This window comes from Oryx dammah, unplaced genomic scaffold, assembly GCF_014754425.2.
Source record: "Oryx dammah isolate SB20612 unplaced genomic scaffold, SCBI_Odam_1.1 HiC_scaffold_18, whole genome shotgun sequence".
Classification (NCBI taxonomy): domain Eukaryota; kingdom Metazoa; phylum Chordata; class Mammalia; order Artiodactyla; family Bovidae; genus Oryx; species Oryx dammah.
In genome coordinates, this window is record NW_024070202.1 from 101,330,310 (window position 1) to 101,354,324 (window position 24,015).

The window sequence follows — 24,015 nt, forward strand, 5'->3', positions numbered from 1 at the left end:
TTTGGTAGCCTTGGTGGTGTCTGATGTTTATGATCATCATGGATAATAAATCATTATTCTCTCTTTCCTCTGAAGACAGGGGAAAAGTAGTTGAGTCTCAATTACAGCAGAAAGAAACACAGGTGGTGGTTCAGATGGTAAAGAATCTGCCTGCAATGCAGAAGACCCAGGTTCGATCCCTGGGTCAAGAAGATCCCCTGGAGAAGGGAACCGCTACCCACTCCAGTATTCTTGCCTGGAGAATTCCATGGACAGAGGAGCCTGTGGGCTACAGTCCATGGGGTTACAAAGAGTTGAACATGACTGAGCGACTAACTCAAACACACAAGCTCATGAAGGGCTTCCTAACTGTAAGAGTTAAGAAAGCTGAAACACTGAGAGTTTGTAGCATGAACTTTCTTGAGAATCTGTAAGTAAAATGTTAGCAATTCGGTTTTTGACACCTCTAGTGAAGCTTGACGTGGAAGCAGAGGGATAAATCCTAGAACCTCGAGGTTTCGCCTGGCCCCGTCAAGTGTAAAGCTGTGCCTTACTGGAGAAACTGGCTGTCTTCCAATGCTAGGAGTCCCACATAGCGCTATTTTACTGGGTGTCAGGAAATGTATTTTCAAGAAAGTGTTGAAACTTCCAAGTGAAACTCATGAAAATCCACTTACCTGGTTGCCTCCACTCTTGGGGTTTACGAACACAAGCAAAGGTTTCATGAGTGGAGAAGAGATGGGTTTTATCACAAAAGGACGACCTTTGTTTTCCTGCTAAAGAAAGAAAGCAGCACTATTGAGACATATGTCCACGACTTGAAAAGCAGCCCCAAAGGAATGAAAGTGAGATATTTCTAGAACCACTGCCACTCCCCACCCCATCCCCCCAAATCAACATATCCCCCAAAATACACTGCATCTTGTTTCACAGGGCTCACTCAACATGAGAAAGTGTCTCAAACTATAACTTGCCCCCAAGAATTTAGCCATGATCTGTTTTTTGCTCTATAGGCTTGAAGTGCACTAGATACATTCTAGCTCTCATCTTCATCATCTTTGGGATAATACTTCCACAGACAAAAGCAAAAGCTCTGACTCTCAAGTGGCAAGAGGTTTCATGTGTATATTTTAAAGGAACAGGCAGAATCCCAGTGTGGTTAGGGTATGGTAAAGGAGAGTGGCGGGAGTACATCAGCAAAAGGAGCTCGGGCCAGGTCGAGTCAGATGGGGGAGATGGTGGAGAGGAAGGTGGATTTCCCTGGACCATCACCCTCAAGCACTTACTTCGGTTCCTCTTTTGCTGGCTTTTCTTTTAAAGCTTGTTCTCTTCTTCTTCCGATTGGACGCCTTCAGGGAGTTCTGCAGGGAAAGAAGGGAACCCTGAGCCGGCAGGCGATGGGCCGCGAGCGCGCCCATGCAGGACCATGGAGAAGGCGACGGCGGCGCATGCTGTTCGGCAGGGCATGCTTCTCATGCTTTGACACTTCCAAGCCACTGCTCATGGGGAAGCCACACACAGAACCCAGTCGCGTGCTGGAGAGTGAGCGACTGACTCCCCACCCCACGGAGAGGCAGGGAGTTAGAACCCTGGAGGCTCTCATGGACTCACATAACAACACATGTTATACCTGCCAACCCTCCCAGTAAAAATGGAAGAATCCCAAATTCTCTGAGGGGCTCCAGTCTCCCGCCCAACCAGGTCCGTCTCCCGCCCAACCAAGTTCAAGAAGTTCATCTCCTCGTATGGAGATCACCTATGTGGAAATGTAAAAAAGGAGGCCATTTTTCACGTTTTTCTTTTTTCTTTTTCTTTCTTTCCCCCTCTGTTTACTTTTTATAGGAGATGACCTGTTCATATAAAATGACTCAACCCCACCAAAATGTTATGATCCAAGTCGTCTATCAGCATTAATGGCTTGGTTTTCAAAATGCAGAGAGTCAAGTTACTTATGATAGTAGAGTGGCAGTCACTGCTCTTCCTTTTCCTGGCTAAGGACCCACTGGTTTAAAAAAGTCCTCCCTCCCTTGGCAACCTTGTTCTTCTTCTTCTCACAGAAGTGCATCCAACTTGAAACACAGGGACCCCAAATTTACTTTCCCTGTCTTTTTCTTTCTAGGGAATGTATGGACCACAACTCTTGATTATTTCAGCTATTTACTCAATATTTGATACAGATGCTTTGAGAAGAACCTCTTTCTGGGAACAGTCACAGCTCCCTGGCTGAAGGCAAGGCAAAATCAGATTTAATTAGTGGAGCGTCAATAATTAATTAGATGGCCATCTTCATAAAGGCAAGCTATTACTACCATGACATAGATGTTTTACAAAGTGTTGAAAGCCTGAAATACAAAATTTAACTTAAAAGTTTACATAAGTATAGACACATGCATTGTTTGAGCAATTAAATGTTTTCAAACAGCTTGAAGAAACTTAGATATCTATTTTTCAACATTGTATTTTTTCTTAGAACATTCAAAATAAACCTTTTAGTCTAGAGTACATCATATATGAACACATCCAAGTTAGTAAGACTGAAACTATTTAGCTTTTATTTTATTTGCATTTGGACCAAGAAAAAAAAAAGTTGAATTGTGGCCTGTGCTCACCAAGGATGAAGGAAACTTTCTTGAACCACCATTTGTCCCAAGGTTTTCTTCCCCCATCAGATTAAAACAGTCTTCAGGTTTTCTGAATCTCACCAGAAAAGAAATCCAGAAGTTCATGGGTGTTCACGATGCCAGGTGATTTTTCATCACTCACTTTAGACTATATTTCTCCTGCAAATAGATCTCCAAGTTTCCAAATTCCTCTTTAAATGGATCTATTATCATGTGCCTCTTTGGGAAACTTCTGCATTCTTTGAGTATTTGCTATATTTTGACTACTTCCAATTTTATTAAAAGGGAAGAACAATTACTCGGAACTTTTAAAGGCTTAATCAGTCAAATATTCCAAGTAGAGTGCTGAAAACTATTAGATTGGCAGAAGCAGTGTCTATTACTTAATGGCAATTCATGATGCTTTGAGTGTTGGTACCTGGGCCCCAACAAATATTCTTATTTAATTTGTTTAGGGTGAAGCCCAGGCAAAGATACTTTTTAAAAGCTCCCCAGAATAGAATAGATTACGACAGGATGGAATAGAATAAAATAAAATAATAAAACCTCCTGGGGAATTCTAGTGTAGCCAGAATTCAGAACCTCTGTCTGAAGTGCAAAAGATAGAATGAGGAGCTGTATGTACTGCATATAGTAAAGCCAATCACTGAGGTAAGAAGTGTGGGGTGTGGGATTTGACAGACTGAATTCTGAACCTCCCTGTTACTAGCTCCATAACCTTGGCCAAGTCAAACTTTTGAATTAAGTTTCTTAATTTTCAAATGAAGGTGATAATACCTACCTCAAAGGACAGTTGTGGAGTTTAAATGAAAAAAAAATGCATGTAAAGTAGTTAACCTGGTATCCATCCCGTGAGAAACACTTTGATCAATGTTATTAGTTGCCTCTGATGGCTATATATCCCCAGCACCAATGCCTGGCACACAGTAGGCACCCATATCATTGTGGAAATAATAAGTCAGTATTTTTATAATTCACAACACTCACTGAGTCTTCCCTGATTTCAAAAAGGGTCCTTAGGAAGTGGTGACTGTTTCCTAATTTCTTTCATTTTCATTGATTTAGTGCCAAGAGCAATGTGGGACACCAACACTTACAGGAACATACTATGGGCCTCGGCTCTGGACAGGACTCAATAATTAAACTCCAAGAGACAGGGCACATTAACCAAGTTGAGAGACTGTTTCCTCAACTTGCTTGATCACAGAAATCGCAGTTCTTCAGTGATCCTGCTGATCAAGTGTGTTTGAGAAGAGGGTTAGAAAAACATACCAAAATAAGGCTGCATGTCTGAAAAAGGAGTAGGCAGGGGACTCAGCTCTCATAGGGAACAGACAGACAAAAATGGCCTTCGTTTTAAACACAGATGCAAATGCTTCCAAACCTCACCAAGCCACACGCACCTGAGGCCTTCATCTCACAGAACAAGAAGGGGGAAAGCTCAAGCACAGTGGTTGACTTACAGTACCTGGACGCTTGTACGTGAGCTCTGAGTAAGCTTACCTCCCTACAGATGGTCAAAGAGCAAACGATAAGCATTATGGAACTCCACACCTCCAAGTTCCCCAGGCTTCTTTCTGTCCTTGTGTAAACATGTATCTCTGTCTCAGGACATCACTTCTTTTAGAAGGCAGCTTAATTCAGTGAGGAACAGATGGATGCGAAGGCAGATTCAGGCTGTGTTTTGGCCAAGACAAGTCTTCAAGCCTTGCTAATCCACAGTATCACTTACTCTGCCTGGTCAGTCTTGTGAGAGTTAAATAAACATGGTTCCCAAGAATGAAAAAATTATACCAAGACGTTATTATCTAGAATTGTTGACAAAACAGCCAAGAAACCTTTAATACTTTTTCTGGGTTCTAAAACAAAGCAGCACTGTTATCAAAAGCAGCTAACTCAGTGATGCAAAGGGTTCGCTCTACAAGTTCAACTGTCCAAACAGCAAAACGTAGTGCTCTTGTCTGGAGTTTTACATTCTTCTGATTCCAACAGCATTCACCCCTGTACATTCTGTGCCCACTCTTTTGTGAAATTCCTAAGATAAAGGATTTTTGTTTTCTTGTCTCAGGTATTGTGGCACAGGATGGCCTTGCCACAAAAATAATCCTATCAACACAATCTTTATCACAGTTATGACGCCTTCCTGGGCTGTTATGAAATCCTACGGGTGAATCATTCCACTGTGAATGAACCCCAACTTACTACTCTTATTAACTCTTGGGATTTCCTCAGGTGACAGGATCACAAAGGATCAATTATAATAACAGGTCTAAAGATACTGTATCTCACTTCATCACACCAGATGAAGTCTTCCTCCATTCACACGCTGGACAGAACTCTGATGGATAACAAGAGGGCGCTCCATGGACTTTGTCTATGAAAGGATATTCTCACTCTGCCCTGCTCCAGCTTTAGCATTGCAGCAATGGTTGTTATAAGGACAGGCAAGCGGAAGAATCAGGAAAACTTACTCCAAAAGTTAAGGACAGGGTCTCAGCAGCTTCTCAGGCATATTTGGCCAAATCACAGCAACTTGTTTCACACAGCAAGTGTGACATTTAGATTGACCAAAGGAAGTCTTTGGCATTGGGCATCGAGGGAGATTGTTGGTCATTCCATGTATGTACATACCACGGGAGCCCTAGCATTTTAAGATAATCCAATCATAAGGAATAAGGACTAGCATGGAGAAAGCCCATACAAGGCTAGGTAGGAGTTGATTGTGACATTTTTATAAACAGACCATTAGAAATAATATAGATATCCATTGGGAGGGAATTTACTTAAATCAACTATAAAATATCCACAGCAGTTTAAAAGGAATCAAATATATATGTATTAATATAGACTTTTCCCTAAGATTTTTCTAATAGAAAAGCCAAATTTTGAAGCATTAAGTAGAGAACAATGTTATTTATTAAAAACACACACCTCTAGGGTCCCCCCACAAATCTGACCTCACAAAAAGTTCATGCCACATGAGTCTTGCTCCATCAGCTCCTGGACTAGTATTTGAATATCTTTAATTCATTCATCCAAAGCATTATGCTCTAACATTTTCAGTCCAGAGGACAAACACTGACATTTGTAACTTCAAATATAACTTGGACTTTATATTAACTGATTGAGGCTTGGTCACTAAAAATTTTTTTTTTTTTTTCATTTTAACTCCTTTCAGTTATCTACCTTCCATCATCTTTTCACTTCCAGGTCTCACCAAGTAATTTGGTGATGAAACCTAGCAAATCATCCAGCAAGCTTTCACACAGAGCCCAACTCCACAGCTGGTCACAGAGTCATTATCCACTCAGAATCCGCTGTCTTTCCACAGCGAATGAAAATATATGGTTTAATCCCATCTCTTTACAACCTACTTTTTCAGACCATAATACACTCCAGTAAATTTCCTTTATTCTTCTCTAGAGCCATTTATTTAGACTCAAACATCACAAATAAAGCCGACTTTATCTCATGACCCATCTTCACTGCTGTTCTCAGTTAGATCCTATTGGCTCACATCACCCTTCCTCATCCCTCTTGCCAGGGATGTGGCCCACATCCTTCAAGACCAAGCACACAGGCCAGATTTTCCACTGAGCCTAGACTGTTCTCCATGACTGAGGCAGCTCAGTTTTGCTTCAGGTCTCCACCGTGTTTCTACATCTTAGGTGGCATTTACCCCTTTGCGCCTTAGATGTGTATGCGTCTCAGTAACCAGGGCTGATGCAACCCAACTCTCTGGCCCCTTCCTTTCACCTCCAGTCAAATAGATATCCCTCCCCAGACATCTGAAAACTACTCTTTCAGTGGGGTTAGCCAAAAAGCTCATTTGTGTTTTTCCATAAGACGTTAGGGAAAAATCTTGAACAAATTTTTTGGCTAACCCAATATTAAAGATTTACTTGTGGCTGAATTCCTCTCCAGAATCAAATTCACAAAGACTCCAACCAATGATTTAGACTGTTGTGTCTATTTTCCTCCCTGGGAAGTACACTCTTTGTGGACATCAAATGAACATCTGATTCATCTTTGGACCTCCTGCCACAGGTAACAGCATCTTCGAATGTGGTTAATTAAAGTTATTTAATTCAATTAAGGCTCTTCTCTGTTATTATCATTAAGCAGTGTCAGAAAAACAGGTAGGTAGGTGCTTGTGCTCAGCGTGTCTGCCTCTTTGCAACCCTTTGGACTGTAGCCCACCAGGCTCCTCTGTCCATGGGATTTTCCAGGCAAGAATACTAGAGAGGGTTGCCATTTCCTTCTCCAGGGGGTCGTTCCTGACCCAGGAATCGAACCTGTGTCTCCTGTAGCTCCTGCATTACAGGCAGACTCTTTACTCACTGAGCCATCAGGGAGGCCCCAGTGGGAAACCATAGAAATATAGGGTACAGGTGGAAAATACATGAAACTCTAAATGCTCAGAAAGCATTTTATCTGCTGTTTTCCATCTACTTTCCAAATTTTCCTTTTTTAAAAAAAGATTTCCCTTGTTGTGCAGAAGCTTTTAATTTTAATTAGATCCCATTTGTTTATTTTTGCTTTTATTTCCAGAATTCTGGGAGGTGGATCGTAGAAGATCCTGCTGTGGTTTATGTCAGAGAGTGTTTTGCCTATGTTCTCCTCTAACAGTTTTATAGTTTCTGGTCTTACATTTAGATCTTTAATCCATTTTGAGTTTATCTTTGTGTGCGGTGTTAGAAAGTGATCTAGCTTCATTCTTTTACAAGTGGTTGACCAGTTTTCCCAGCACCACTTGTTAAAGAGATTGTCTTTACTCCATTGTATATTCTTGGCTCCTTTGTCAAAGATAAGGTGTCCATATGTATGTGGATTTATCTCTGGGCTTTCTATTTTGTTCCATTGATCTATATGTCTGTCTTTGTGCCAATACCATACTGTCTTGATGACTGTGGCTTTGTAGTAGAGCCTGAAGTCAGGCAAATTGATTCCTCCAGTTCCATCCTTCTTTCTCAAGATTGCTTTGGCTATTCGTGGTTTTTTGTATTTCCATACAAATCTTGAAATTATTTGTTCTAGTTCTGTGAAAAATATCGCCGGTATCTTGATAGGGATTGCATTGAATTTGTAAATTGCTTTGGGTAATATACTCATTTTCACTATATTGATTCTTCCGATCCATGAGCATGGTATATTTCTCCATCTATTAGTGTCCTCTTTGATTTCTTTCATCAGTGTTTTAAAGTTTTCTGTATATAGGTCTTTAGTTTCTTTAGGTAGGTATATTCCTAAGTATTTTATTCTTTTTGTTGCAATGGTGAATGGAATTGTTTCCTTAATTTCTTCTTCTACTTTCTCATTATTAGTGTATACGAATGCAAGGGATTTCTGTGTGTTGATTTTATATCCTGCAACTTTACTATATTCATTAATTAGCTCTAGTAATTTTCTGGTAGAGTCTTTAGTGTTTTCTATGTAGAGGATCATGTCATCTGCAAACAGTGAGAGTTTTACTTCTTCTTTTCCAATTTGGATTCCTTTTATTTCTTTTTCTGCTCTGATTGCTGTGGCTAAAACTTCCAGAACTATGTTGAATAGTAGTGGTGAAAGTGGGCACCCTTGTCTTGTTCCTGACTTAAGGGGAAATGCTTTCAATTTTTCACCATTGAGGATAATGTTTGCTGTGGGTTTGTCATATATAGCTTTTATTATATTGAGGTATGTTCCTTCTATTCCTGCTTTCTGGAGAGTTTTTATCATAAATGGATGTTGAATTTTGTCAAAGGCCTTCTCTGCATCTATTGAGATAATCATATGGTTTTTATTTTTCAATTTGTTAATGTGGTGAATTACATTGATTGATTTGCGGATGTTGAAGAATCCTTGCATCCCTGGGATAAAGCCCACTTGGTCGTGGTGTACGATCTTTTTAATGTGTTGTTGGATTCTGATTGCTAGAATTTTGTTGAGGATTTTTGCATCTATGTTCATCAGTGATATTGGCCTGTAGTTTTCCTTTTTTGTAGTATCTTTGTCAGGTTTTGGTATTAGGGTGATGGTGGCCTCATAGAATGAGTTTGGAAGTTTACCTTCCTCTGCAATTTTCTGGAAGAGTTTGAGTAGGATAGGTGTTAACTCTTCTCGAAATTTTTGGTAGAATTCAGCTGTGAAGCCGTCTGGACCTGGGCTTTTGTTTGCTGGAAGATTTCTGATTACAGTTTCAATTTCCGTGCTTGTGATGGGTCTGTTAAGATTGTCTATTTCTTCCTGGTTTAGTTTTGGAAAATTGTATTTTTCTAAGAATTTGTCCATTTCTTCCAGGTTGTCCATTTTATTGGCATATAATTGCTGATAGTAGTCTCTTATGATCCTTTGTATTTCTGTGTTGTCTGTTGTGATCTCTCCATTTTCATTTCTAATTTTATTGATTTGATTTTTCTCTCTTTGCTTCTTGATGAGTCTGGCTAATGGTCTGTCAATTTTATTTATCCTTTCAAAGAGCCAGCTTTTGGCTTTGTTGATTTTTGCTATGGTCTCTTTTGTTTCTTTTGCATTTATTTCTGCCCTAATTTTTAAGATTTCTTTCCTTCTGCTAACTCTGGGGTTCTCTAATTCTTCCTTTTCTAGTTGCTTTAGGTGTAGAGTTAGGTTATTTATTTGACTTTTTTCTTGTTTCTTGAGGTATGCCTGTATTGCTATGAACTTTCCTCTTAGCACTGCTTTTATAGTGTCCCACAGGTTTTGGGTTGTTGTGTTTTCATTTTCATTAGTTTCTATGCATATTTTGATTTCTTTTTTGATTTCTTCTGTGATTTGTTGGTTATTCAGAAGCGTGTTGTTCAGCCTCCATATGTTGAAATTTTTAATAGGTTTCCTCCTGTAATTGAGATCTAATCTTAGTGCATTATGGTCAGAAAAGATGCTTAGCTTCTGCACAACAAAGGAAAACATAAGCAAACTGAAAAGACAGCCTTCTGAATGGGAGAAAATAATAGCAAATGAAGCAACTGACAAACAACTAATCTCAAAAATATACAAGCAACTCCCGCAGCTCAATTCCAGAAAAATAAACGACCCAATAAAAAAATGGGCCAAAGAACTAAATAGACATTTCTCCAAAGAAGACATACGGATGGCTAACAAACACATGAAAAGATGCTCAACATCACTCATTATTAGAGAAATGCAAATCAAAACCACAATGAGGTACCACTTCACACCAGTCAGAATGTCTGCGATCCAAAAATCTGCAAGCAATAAATGCTGGAGAGGGTGTGGAGAGAAGGGAACCCTCCTACACTGTTGGTGGGAATGCAAACTAGTACAGCCACTATGGAGAACAGTGTGGAGATTCCTTAAAAAATTGCAAATAGAAATGCCTTATGACCCAGCAATCCCACTGTTGGGCATACACACAGAGGAAACCAGAATTGAAAGAAACACATGTACCCCAATGTTCATCGCAGCACTGTTCATAATAGCCAGGACATGGAAACAACCTAGATGTCCATCAGTAGATGAATGGATAAGAAAGCTGTGGTACATATACACAATGGAGTATTACTCAGCCATTAAAAAGAATACATTTGAATCAGTTCTGATGAGATGGATGAAACTGGAGCCAATTATACAGAGTGAAGTGAGCCAGAAAGAAAAACACCAATACAGTATACTAACACATATATATGGAATTTAGGAAGATGGCAATGATGACCCTGTATGCAGGACAGCAAAAAAGACACAGATGTGTATAGCGGACTTTTGGACTCAGAGGGAGAGGGAGAGGGTGTGATGATTTGAGAGAATGGCATTGAAACATGTATAATAACATGTAAGAATCGAAATGCCCGTCTATGTCTGATGCAGGATATGACACGCTTGGGGCTGACACGCGGGGATGACCCAGAGAGATGTTGTGGGGAGGGGGGTGGGAGGGGGGTTCATGTTTGGGAACGCATGTACACCTGTGGTGGATTCATGTCAATCTATGCCAAAACCAATACAGAATTGTAAAGTAAAAATTAAAAATAAATAAATAAATTTAAAAAAAAATAAAAAAATAAAAAAAATAAAAAAAGATTTCCCACCCAATGTCTCCAAATAAATCCTCTAATCTTATTGCTTCCACACCATTTGTAACAGGTTGCCACCCATGCCCTATACTCTACAAAACTACAGATTTGACTTATCAGTGATCTGGTTCCAAACACAAGGACTTCTCTCAACCCTTGGTATTTTTTTCATGTCTACAGAATTGAACATTGATGACTGCCCTATTTTTCTTTTCATTTTTTAATAACGAAACTTCATGCTACCATAGTTCTCTGTCTAGCAAGCAAACATTCTCCTCCTCCTCCTGCCATTTTCTAGGTGTGGATGTTCTTCCTGTCTTCTTGTATTCTTTTATTTAGTAAATGAGCAGGTCTTGACTGTCTCCCCTGGGAAAAACTGGGCTAGTGAATATACAATCCCACTCTGGTGTGAAATACAACAGCTACAGTAATACTTCGAGGTGAACTTGGAAACACTGTAGATATGATGCTATGGCCCCTACTCTTGGGGGTCTCTCTCATCCTCTTCACGTCTGCTTTCGCTGTAACACAGAAGGTTCAGGGATCAGTAACTTCTATCCTGACGCCTGTTTGACTGTCCCACTGTCATCTGTTGTTGCACAGCTTCACCTGACACCTTTGTGCTCCTAAAAGTCAATAAGAAGGAAAATAGCAAGAGCTAAAATCTGAGTGGCTACAATGAGCCAGATGCTGTTCTCTGTGTGTTATTTTACGTGTTTTAGCTCAGTAGTCCTCAAAAAAGCTCTATGAAATAGGTACGAGTATTATTTACCCTGTACAGAGGAGAAACTGAAATAGAAGAGATTAAGTTGAGATGAAACAAGTTATTAAGTGGCAGGGCAAAGTTATGAGTCCAGGCTGCCTGGTTCGCAAACCAGAGTGCTTCACCACTACCCTATTGCCACTCTGCCCCCTCAGGCTCATTATACACCACCTTTTATACAGAACTTTATTAGTTAAATTACTTGATGACTTTGGGACCCAGGGGAGAAGGGACCACCAAAATTTTTAAAGTTATCTAATTCATCAAGGCTGGGTTTAGCAACATGGTAAAGTAGCATGATATATCATTAAGAGCTTGGATTTCAGAATCACAATTTGTGGGTTCAAATACATCTCACACCAATAATTGTATAGACCAGCTAATTTGTTTGACTTTTCTATTCCTCACTTTGATCAGCTGCGAAGTGGGGCTAATAAGAGCACTGTAACAATGAGATACTAAATGTATAGTACTTAAAATATGTAATACACGCAAAGCATTCAATAAATGTTAGCTTTCATTCTTCTTATTACAATGTCCTGAATCATAGATGGGAATAAAAAGGTGGCTTATTAAAAAATTTTGGACTTTAGCATCCTGACTCTGAACTACTTCCCAAAAACCATTCCAACCAATCAGCTACCTAATAAAAGTTGCTATGATACCAACTTATTATTATGAAAATTTACAAATGAAGGCAAACACAAAAGCATCTGTTATGTATTATATTTGCGGGTAATAAGGTCAAGGTCTCTTCATAGAAAAACTGTAGCTAAAAATTGAAGAGTAAAAATTGGAAAATCACCCTTTAACAAAACCCAATCAAATAAAAGATTTAAGCAACAATCTGTAATGGATAAAATTACAGATGAAAGACAGAAGGACAAATTTATAACAAATGGATTAGGATGACAGTTTCTGAATCCTAACACCTAACATACAGTGAACAATCTGGTATTATGTTCCATTAAAAGCAACACTACAGAAAAAGAAATCAATACCCATATAGTCCTTTTGCCAAGAAATTAAACCTGAATCTCAGTCCTTACATCTAAATATTTTTGTAAGAAATATGGGCCATGATTTTAAATGAAGATTTAAATGATTTTAAAGCACAATAAGGATACAATCAGTCAAAATTAAAATATGAGCTATGCTGTAGGTAAAGTGACCCTATTTATTCAATAAATAAATGGCAGGAAAAATAAGAGAGCAGAGTGCTATAGATTAAAAGAGATTTAAGAGATCAGTCAACAAAAAGGAAGTTGTAGACTTTGGATCTTAGTCTGAAAAAATAACTGTAAAAAAGATATATTTAAAACAATCAGAAAATAATTTAAAGATGCCACCTCAAATTAATTAATTTTGATGGGTGAAGTAATGGTATGGAATTGTCTTTCTGAAGTATTATCTTTCTGGGAAACAAAAGGCAGCATTTATAGATTAAATGGTAGGCTAAACTTTGCTTTAAAATACCCTAGAGCAAAAGGAAAAAAGGGAGACGTGCACTTTCAAGAAGACAGAGTAAATGGGGTGGGGCCAGAGGAAGCACGGATGTGGCAGTGAAGCGGTAACAGAAGGACACTGATGGTGATGGAATTGTTCTGTCTCCACTGATCATGTTGGCATCCTGGTTCTGATGTTATACCCTGGTACTACAAGGTGGCACGAGGAGAAACTTTGTAACGGATACACGGGTTCCTTCTGTGCTGTTTCTTAGAACTGCATGGGAATCTCAAAACAAATTCAATTATGAAAAGAACAATACGGCATGGCAAGGGACAGATGAAACAACAGCAGCAGAAACGTTCATGGGTATAGAATTCATTATGATCATCTCTTTCTCTTCACTTGTTTGCAAATTTCCACAACCCAAAGATCTTTTAAAGTTTACAAAAGTAAACTTAGAGTTTCTCTGCAGAGTGATAGTGTCTTCTGGTTTTCCAGTTTTATCTTCAGTCGTCCTAGGTCATCCTACATACTCGTGCTAGTTAAACAATTATATTTAAAATATATATATATATATAATTTTACTCAATCATTCCTTTGTTAAAAGGATAAAGTTTGCACGGAGCAAAAATCTCCTCTGAGTCAGGCCTGAACAATCTTATGCTCGTCCCTTTTACTCACCCCCTACATAAACCTTCCTCTGCAGTCAACCTAGTCTCACAGCCCCATGGATATAATTTTGGACAAAGTATACTTGCTCCTGCCATTCTCCTGCATGTTAGTTTCTTCTCCACTGATCTAAGTCCCATTCATCTTTAAGGAAGCAGAATAAAACCCACCTGCTTCATGAAGCTCTCCCTGATCTTTCCTTAAAGTAATTACATGGTTCTTCAGAGCAAAGATCAGGTATTACATTCACAGTGCTTAGTAGCCTTCTTGATACCATCAAGGTTTTTGATGAAAACATGTTGATTTAACTGAATGTTTACTATAAAACAATTGGATAGAGTGCTGAATTTTAAGGGGAAACACACGTACAAAAGAGCTTCTTGGTGGCTCAGACCTAAAGAATCAGCCTGCAATGCAGAAAGTACAAGGAGGCTTGAATACAGAATGAGATTAGCTGTTAAGAGGATAAATTCTACTTTGCCTTAAGGAAAGAGTGTTGCTCTCTAAGCAGGCCTCGTGTACTGGGGAAGGTCATGACCCACAGTCTGCGTTGGGGTTGGAAGTGGTGGGAATCGCAACCCAACACTGAAGCCTGCACCACCGTGCGCCCTCACAGTCACTCCCTGGGGTTGCCCAGGCTGCAAGAGAAGAGAGTCGTGTAAGAATCAGCTGCACGCACCGCTCACCAAGGGGCTTTAAGGAACTCAGAAGAGCGCCAGGGCGAGAGAATACATATTAGCATCTGAATGGGGAGCAAGCACTCCTGCTGTGAAACTCTGATTTCTTTAGGAAGAAGAGGCTGGTTCCATGAGAGAGCCCAACAGCAGTACAGGGATGGGCTAACGGGACAAACTGAGAAGCTAAGCATGGGCCTGTGGGGAGGAGTGAGCAGAGATTGTAGGAACCCAGAGCCTCGTTGGGGGGAGAAAAGCAAGAAGCAGCAGTTCCTTTTTCTCTGAGCTGGCCCAGCAGCACCAGGGTCCCGGCAGTTACCTGAGGTTTCTTCACCTTAATGATCCAGGTGGGCGGAACAATAACAGCAGCGTGAGCCCCCAGGGAGCAGGGTTCCTCAATCTGATGCAGCATGAAGCAGGTCACCTTATTGTGAAACTGAAGGGAAAAACAGGCCAGTTAACAATTCTGCACGGAGGGAAATGCCTCTGCAAGAAGGAATAAGTGCATGTGTGCATACTTAAGCACACGCTCGCGTGCACACACACGCAGGGGTCCCACGCTCCCCATCACTGCCCAACCAGCCCCAGGAACTTAAGAGACCAGATTACAAATTCATTCTACTTTATAAACTGATAACAACTGATTACAAGAACTCAGTTTATAGACCAGCTGAAACTTGATAACCTTTTACAGGGTATTTACATTAAAAATGTTAGAGACTTGGAAGATTCTAGAAAGGCTAACTTTGCACATAATTTTGTTTCACTTGGCTTGTGCTCCTCACAGACTTGGCTGATTTGGGATAATGTTGAGAAGGACATGAAGACAAGCAGAGTGACATTCCTCCTATCTGCCTCTTGTTTCTCTATCCACAGACATCAATCCTTCCCAGTAGTCTCTCCAGTGTAAGGGACCCAGAAAAAAAAAAAATTGTCTCTTCTAGAGAGTTGTTCGAGAGGAAACAGACTGCTTCTGCCGGGTTTGTCTAAAGCTGCTGAAAAAATAATGGTCCTAGCACGCTTGGCAAATCTAAAGTGCTTTTGATTTTTGAAAGGAAGGAAGTCAATATAGACTAATGATAATAACCATACCTAGGTTCCAGGGGCTTAGCCCTATACCCCAATGGACTGAGTAACCTTAGGCCAATTACATTTCCAGTAATTTTTTTTTTCTTTTTTGTGACTGTAAAGTGATAATAATGTGTGGTAGCATTTGTTTTCTAATAAACATCAAATCCCCATTATACAATTATGGGCTTTAAAATTTTAATCATAGTGATTTAAAAAAAAATTAACAGTAGCTGCTACTTAGATTATACTTAATGTGACCACGTAATTTATCATCTTAACTGAAACAATTTTAAGAATGAAAGGGAGCAGAGATAATAATTATGTTGGAACAGCAGACATAAACTAGGACTGTCTCAGGAAAACTGTCAAATATAGCCACCCCAATTACATCACAACAGGGCAATTTTATCTTTACCACTGAGTAGCTTCAAGATCTGACATGATCCAGTGGCAAATTACTAAATCAATTAAGCATGAAATACTAATTAATAAGATAATAAATAATTCTCCCTAAATTGTTTGTGATTTGCAAACAATTTGATATACCAGAGAGATGTCATTCGAATTCTTTCTTTAAAAAGTAATTTTCTCTCAAGTCATCCCATCTTCTCCTTCTCCCACTGAGTCCAAAAGTCTGTTCTTAATGTGTGTCTCCTTTGCTGCCCGGCATGTAGGATTGTTGGCAACACAATATTACAAAGTAATTATCCTCCAATTAAAATAATTTAAAAAAAATTTTTAATAATTCAAGTAAACCCCCATATGAATAGCCGTTGCATTTCTAACGTGGCAGAAATCTCAGAGACTGCCGACTCAAACTCTCACAATTTACACCTGAGTACTCTAGAGAGACTAAGACGTGTGTCTAAAACTGCATGACTTTTAAGGGGGTAGAGTCAGGACCCGAATACATGAAACCCAGCTCCCAAATACAGTTTTATTTTCTGCTACAGGAAGTGCCCACAGAAGGCACTTAATTGTTTGATATCATATATCCTAGAAGGAATTACCTATAGTGCTAAAATACACCATCACCATAATCTGTCTTAAAAGATTTTGTAGTTTAGTCCTTGAAAAAACAACTTCTACAACCTGGGACCCTGGGAAACTCAACGATACACGTGCTGTGATTAGTCGCTCAGCTGTGTCCAACTTTGTAACCCCATGGACTGTAGCCAGCCAGGTTTTTGTCCATGGGGATTTTCAAAGCAAGATCACTGGAGTGAGTTGCCATGCCCTCCTCCAGAGGATCTTCCCAGGTCTTCCCAGGGGTCAAACCCAGGTCTCCTGCATTACAGGTGAATTCTTTACCAACGGAGCCAGGGAAGCCCCCAAAGATACACAGAACTGATCAAAACTCTGCCATAAGGGTCAAGTGAAAGGTGTTTTTTTAGTGATTTGATTGGACTACAGATTCAAGAAAAGAAAGCATATGAGTTCACTGTTAAGCAGGACAGTTTCCAAATTAAATGACCTGGGATCAACCATCTAACCACAACCTGGCAGCTACAGGGTAGCAGCATGTGCAGCCTATCTAAGGCCACGTGGATGCTACGTGGATGGCAAGTGTTGTCTCACCAGATCAGGGAACCAACAAGCATAGACAGTGTTGGGGACCCCGAGGGCCTAAATCTGCTTCTTCCTTTCCAAGCAAAGGCACTGTTTTGATGGCCAGTTGTAACTGTGCAACTGGTATTTGCACAGTTCCTTGAGTGAAAGGAAACATGTTCCCTTATATTTGTGAACATGTTCTTGAACAGAAGCACGAAGACTACTTGTAAAACAATTAACTGAAAGGAGATAGAAATGCCAAGAACAAAAAACGTGCCAGGAGGGTGATGCAGCAAACACTGAACTTTCCCGACCAAAGTGTCCCTACCAAGTAACAGCAAATCCTCCTGACATGAGGGGGCTAGTGAAAATATGCCAGAGAAATTATTAGATTGAACCTGATGGAACTGCAAAGATGCAAAGGTCTTTTACCCACAAAAAAAAGCCAGTTTCCTGTGTTTCAAGTAAATGCATCTTCCACTCCTGCCTTGGGGACTAGATAAAGCCATTGTGTGTAGTGCATGGGCTAAGTTGCTTCAGTCAATCATGTCCGACTCTTTGTGAACCCATGGACTGTAGCCCACCAGGCTCCTCTGCCCATGGGATTCTCCAGGCAAGCATACTGGAGTGGGTTGCCACGCCCTCCTCCAGGGGATCTTTCTGACCAATGCACCCTGCGTCTCTTGCGTTGGCAGGCGGATTCTTTACCCCTAAGCCACCTGGAAGTCTGAAGTTTATCTGCACAGCCTTAACCCTTAAGCTTAAACAGCACAGCCCTTTATTTCTAGGTTGGCTGTGCAGTGAGGGGACATTATATCCCAATTACAAAGACAGTTTAAAAAACCAGTAAATTGAGAGATTAGAGCAAGGGTCCAGATTGTTTCTATAAAAGGACTGGATAGTAAATATTTTAGTCTTATGGGGCCATATAGTTTCTGCTGCATTATTCAACTCTGCTGCTGGAACAAAAAAGTAGCCAGAGGCAATACATAAAGGATGGGCATGGCTGCGTTCCAATAAAACTTTAGTTACAAAAACAGGAAGCAGTCAGATTTGGTTTACAAGCCACAGTTTGCTAACCTGTGAGTCAGTCTCCATTATCCAGCTAAAGAAAAAAAATAGGTTCATAGACCAAAAAAAAAAAAAAATTGAACCATCTGGTTGGGACAGAGCTGTTAAAAAATGAAAAAAGAGAAGAGAGGAAAAGTAAAAAGGGAAATTATCATTGGATCCATATGAGTATCCATGTTCAAATGTAAGAAAGAGTAACATTTCAATAAGCATACAGCCAACTATAACAACATCCAAACCTAAGGAAGAATATAAGCCCACTATAATCCTAATACAGTCCCATTAAGAAAAAAATTCACCCACATCAAAAACAGAAGAACCAAGATGTCTGAATTACTTTGTCAGAGGGATTATCTAAGGTTGCAACTTCCTTCTATACAAGTCATCATCAATGACCTAGTGTACTACGGGGCAAGTGGCCCTGGAGTGAAAATCCCTCAATTCTAGACTCAGAGATAGAATCAGGAGGGGATTTTCTGACCTGGGATTCCAGGTTTCAATGTATATAAATAAAGGGGTTAATTTCTAGTTTCTTGCAGCTCATTTATCCTATGGTTCTATAGTTCTAATGTGTCTTTTTTCCTCCACAGATCCTATGAGAGAAATAACACATAAATTAGGATAATGTTCCACTTACAGACAGGAACTCCAGCCATGACATAATTCTATTTTGAGAAAACAGGAGGCCAGTTTGTTTTATCTTATCCCCAAACTTACCGCCTGCTTACACCAGGAACAGCTGATAGCCACAATCTCTTTACTGTGGAAGGAGAATTTTTGCTGGAAGCCCTAGAATATCAGAATAAGAAACAGAGAATTAAAAACCACTTCCAATCGAGCATGAATCTGCCCTCCTGAAGTCCAAGGAAGTCAGTAAGGCCAGGCTTAAGGGAATTGAGACAGCAAATGCCACAGCGGGCACTTACATCTCCACCTTCTACCACCTTTCCTATCACCAAATTCTCTAAAGTGTGAGAGAGGAGGCACCAGTATTCGCTTTACCACTAGCACTCAAAGTCAGCCACAAAAACTTTTTTTTGCTTTGACCGCACTGTGTGGCGTGTGGGATCTTAGTTCCCTGACCAGAGATTGAACCTGTGCCCTGCGGACTGGAAGGCAGAGTCTTAACCACTGGGCTGCCAAGGAAGTCCCCAAATCATCGACCCTCCACCAAGTAAGTGAGGTTCTGGTGCATTTTTATTTTAAGTTAAAAAGAAGCCTCTATTGGTTCACATGATTTTTTTTTTTTTAACAGTGGTTATCCATCTCAGAGGTCCTACACAACCGTACCATCAAGAAACCACAGAGACAGAAAGGAAGCAGGAGACAGTCAGGTGATCTAGAAGTGAGAGTCTGGGAGACGTCCAAGGGTGGAAAAGGAAATTCAAACACTCTCATCATCCCCTTGGGATGTCAGGACTCAAAACAAGCAGCTTTCAATTTCCATTTTTCGCCAGCAAATGGCAATGAGATTAATGGAATGGCAAACACAATCCTCTTAATGAACAAACAGAATTACTTTTCCATCAAGGAAAGAAGAGATGCTTTTTGGCCGCTGTTGTCCCTAAATAATTACCAGAGAGAAGTATGCAGTAACTCTCAAGGAAATTTTTTTTAGCTTTCCCAAAGCTCACCCATTTCTATCTGCTTGTGAAATCTAAGCCAAACAAACTAATGCAGATCAATGACCCCAAACTCTTAAAGCTTTTTAAGTGACCCAAAGCAAATAGATGGGCAGGAAAGCTTTAAAGGCAACGAGCTGCATGTCTTGCTTAATGTGTACAGATAACTTTGAGTTTAAAGAAAGTCAATTTACACATTATTAAAAGAAGTCCTAGCAGCATTTTTGCAGTCCCCGTAATTCCTACCTGTTTGCAGCATTTTATATACTAATGAGCATTTCCTCCTTTGTGGTCCTCTAGCCTCTCCTGATTTCCTAAAACACATCCCAATTCTCCTTCTTCTTCTCCGTCTCCTGCACGTGGACAGGAGACTGGGACCAGGGTCAAACCTTGGTGCTCTGCAATTCCACCTTGAATCCTTCTCTTTTTTGTCCAACCTCAAATCCCACTTCAAGAAACGTGACCTCTTCTTAACATTGGACTTGCCTGGATTCCGAAAAGTTTCTCCATCAATATCCTTTTCTCAACAACTTAAGCGATTATAGAATCGCTCAGTGCAGAGGCATTCACAAAACAAGCATGAGTCTGCTATCCTCACAAAAGCCTGCTTGCAGTGTGGGTCCTTGGCTGGCATTAGGGAACTTGAATTTCAGGAGGGGTTCCCCAGTTGAGGGTGGCTCACTGTGCCTGAATTGTTGGTACAAACCCCCTGGTGTATGAACAGCTGCTTTCCTTTTGGAGACTGGAGGCTGGGTCTGTGCTGGGCAGGGGGTGATTATCTCACCAGACCCCCAAGAAAAACCTGACCACCAAGTCTCAGATGAGACCCAGGAGACAGTATTTCACACAAGTTGTCACCATCTGTGTTGGAAAAAATTAAGTGCGTCCTTTGCAACTGTCAGAAGGCTTCTGGTACTTTACACTTGGTTTCCGCAGGACCTTATCCCATGTTCCTTTCCTCTGTTGACTCTGCTTTGTATCTGTTTGTTTTAATAAATCACAGCTGTGAGTAATATTTCCCACATAGCTCAGTTGGTAAAGAATCCTCCTGCAATGCAGGAGACCCTGGTTCGATTCCTGGGTTGGGAAGATTGGCTGGAGAAGGGATAGGCTACTCATTCCAGTATTCTTGGGCTTCCCTTGTGGCTCAGCTGGCAAAGAATCCACCTGCAATGTGGGAGACCTGGTTTCGATCCCTGGGTTGGGAAGATTTCCTGGAGAAGGGAATATACTCTGAGCCTAATGAGCCCTCCTAGTGAATAACTGAAAATGGTCACCAAACATACTCATCCCCGCCCCCCCTACAAACAACGAGTCTTGATATTCTCATTGACAGAGGCGACAGAGCATTTCCCCAGTAAAGGATGCTCTTCTGTAAAACAAACATGGACAGAATTATTAGGACAGGTTGGCATCCGCAGGCTTACTGCTGTACCGGTCAGCCACAACCCACACAGTCCCTGGCACCTGAGCGTTATTACTGCCTAACAGAAATAGTTCATGTGCATGTATGTTCCAAAGTGGAATTATACGTTCTCTGGGAGAAGTCCTTGTAACATTTCTTAATAAATCTTTACAACTTAGCATAGGCATGGCAGGAATATTTTCTGATTACCTGAACAAGAAAGTCACTGCCACCACACTATGATCCAACAACAAAGTTCACGCTATCCAGATTTTAAACCCTAACCCCAAATACCTGAAAATATGCCCCTCCTCACTAAACTCTCCTCCAATAGCTACAGACACAGCAGATCACTTAACCCTCTGTCTTCTTCCTTCATCCATCTGGAAGTGCTCATAAAAATACAAACCTCTCCAACATCACTGAGTAGTTATAAGCATCCAATAAAGAAATGCATTTGAAAAGTCCTTTATAACACAGTATACAGAAAAAGCACGTTTACTGTTGGAACCTCTTCTAACTTCTTGCTAACAGTCCTCCACTATCATATGTGTGACTAGCAATGCTCTATTCAATTGTATTAGCTCATCTCTCTACCGACTATTGGCCTTCTGACTTCAGGGAGAAACAGAGCCAGTCCAGTGTGCCCTGACAGCCTGGCTGAGAGCAGACACAAGCCCCCAGGCCAGCCACAACTGGGGCGCTGGGTACTATGTTTATGTAGCTGTGGTGCGTCCCTTGGAAATGAGCCTCGTGGCAATTTGCTCTCTGTTTCAGACTTCAATTTGGCATAGTCACAGTGGCCATGGCTTCAGGGTTACTATCTAACAGAAAGACCTGAGTAGAACACCCTGGCAATGCCAAAGAATGCTCAAACTACCGCACACTTGCACTCATCTCACACACTAGCAAAGTAATGCTCAATATTCTCCAAGTCAGGCTTCAACAATACATGAACCTGGAACTTCCAGATGCTCAAGATGGATTTAGAAAAGGCAGAGGAACCAGAGATCAAATTGCCAACATCCGCTGGATCATCGAAAAAGCAAGGGAGTTCCAGAAAAACATCTACTTCTGCTTTATTGACTACGCCAAAGCCTTTGACTGTGTGGATCACAATAAACTGTGGAAAATTCTGAAAGAGATGGGAATCCCAGACCACCTGACCTGCCTCTTGAGAAACCTGTATGCAGGTCAGGAAGCAACAGTTAGAACTGGACATGGAACAACAGACTGGTTCCAAATAGGGAAAGGAGTATGCCAAGGCTGTATATTGTCACCCTGCTTATTTAACTTATACACAGAGTAAATCATGAGAAACTCTGGGCTGGAGGAAGCACAAGCTGGAATCAAGATTGCTGGGAGAAATATCAATAACCTCAGATATGCAGACGACAGATACTACCTTATGGCAGAAGGTGAAGAACTAAAGAGTCTCTTGATGAAAGTGAAAGAGGAGAGTGAAAAAGTTGGCTTAAAGCTCAACATTCAGAAAACAAAGATATTGGCATCTGGTCCCATCACTTCATGGCAATTAGATAGAGAAACAATGGAAACAGCAGCAGACTTTATTTTGGGGGGCTCCAAAATGACTGCAGATGGTGAAATTAAAAGACGCTTACTCCTTGGGAGAAAAGTTATGACCAACCTAGACACCATATTAAAAAGTAGAGACATTACTTTGCCAACAAAGGTCCATCTAGTCAAAGCTATGACTTTTCCAGTAGTCATGTATGGATGTGAGAGTTGGACTATAAAGAAAGCTGAGCGTCAAAGAACTGGTGCTTTTGAACTATGGTGTTGGAGAAGACTCTTGAGAGTCCCTTAGACTGCAAGATCAAACCAGTCTATCCTAAGGAAATCAGTCCTGAATATTCATTGGAAGGACTGATGCTGAAGCTGAAACTCCAGTACTTTGGCCATCTGATGCAAAGAGCTGACTCATTTATAAAGATCCTAATGCTGGAAAAGATTGAAGCAGGAGGAGAAGGGGACAACAGAGGATGAGATGGTTGGATGGCATCACCTACTCAATGGACATGGGTCTGAGTAAACTCTGGGAGTTGGTGATGGACAGGGAGGCCTGGCGTGCTGTACTCCATGGGGTCGCAGAGAGTCAGACATGACTGAGCTAAGAACACCCTGGAGCCTCCATGATCCCACAGGCAGGTTTTGCCTGGGATCTCAGCACAGCAAGAAAAACCAGATTCCTAATTACCTATTTATAAATGCTGGCCCAAATCTGATATTATGATACCGACAGATGCCCTAACTGAATTTCAATTGACTCTGATTGTTAAGGGCTACTTCATTCATCACTATCCACAAGGAAAACAGGAGTGTGAGGTCAGATGCGCTGGAGCTAACTTCAGGATTATAAATACCAAGAACCTTGAGGGATACAGTTTTTTAGAATAAAGTTTAAACAACATTTATTCTGAGCAGCTAGAGCTTTGTTGCCTCTTTTTCTTGTGCACCCAAGGGCATACACCAAATAGCACTCATTTTTATAGCCTTGGCTGAAACCAGGAAAGGGAGCTTTACTTGAAACAAACTTTCTTATTGTTTATGTATTTAACTGAGATTTGGGTGAGGGAATTTCCTGACTGTAGTCCCAGTCCCTGTATGATTTGATTCAACCCAAGAGATACTGCTCTTGCCTCCAAAACTTTAACCACTGATAGCAAAATAAACCTCACCATGTCCACTTGCATATTCAAGACTCACAAAGTATTACAAAAGCAAACCCAAGGGAATTATTTCAGGCTAAATCAATATCCATCTTAACACAGAGTACTTCATTTTTGCTCAAATATTTCCTTTCATTTTTGAAAACTGTATATTTTCTTTTACACACATTATGTTTAATATCTAATAAAATGTTCATCCTAAGTTTAATTAGATGCAAAGTTCATTATTACTAGAAAAACAAAATGGAAAATTTACCATGTTTTAATTAAAAATTTAAAATGAAACTATTATAGCACTCTTGTAAACTTATCCAGTGGGATAGAAGTACTATAGCGATTTGATACAACACAGAAGGAAATTTTTCCCATTGGAGCAGATCTCAAACTAGCTGTGCCGTTCCCACGCAACTGCTTTTAACC

At 40.5% G+C, this 24,015-nt stretch overlaps 1 protein-coding gene across 1 annotated transcript in view; it reads right to left on the bottom strand.

Moving 5' to 3' along the window:
• Positions 1-24,015, bottom strand: part of DGKI (diacylglycerol kinase iota) — a 344,361-nt gene that overhangs the window by 259,262 nt on the left and 61,084 nt on the right. The window contains exons 6-9 of the mRNA XM_040259956.1: positions 18,596-18,667; positions 14,505-14,621; positions 1,266-1,340; positions 657-755 (exon numbers count right to left, since the gene is read on the bottom strand). Of these exons, the coding sequence (XP_040115890.1) occupies positions 657-755; positions 1,266-1,340; positions 14,505-14,597 (267 nt within the window). The 5' untranslated portion in view covers positions 14,598-14,621; positions 18,596-18,667. The remainder of the gene's footprint in view (positions 1-656; positions 756-1,265; positions 1,341-14,504; positions 14,622-18,595; positions 18,668-24,015) is intronic.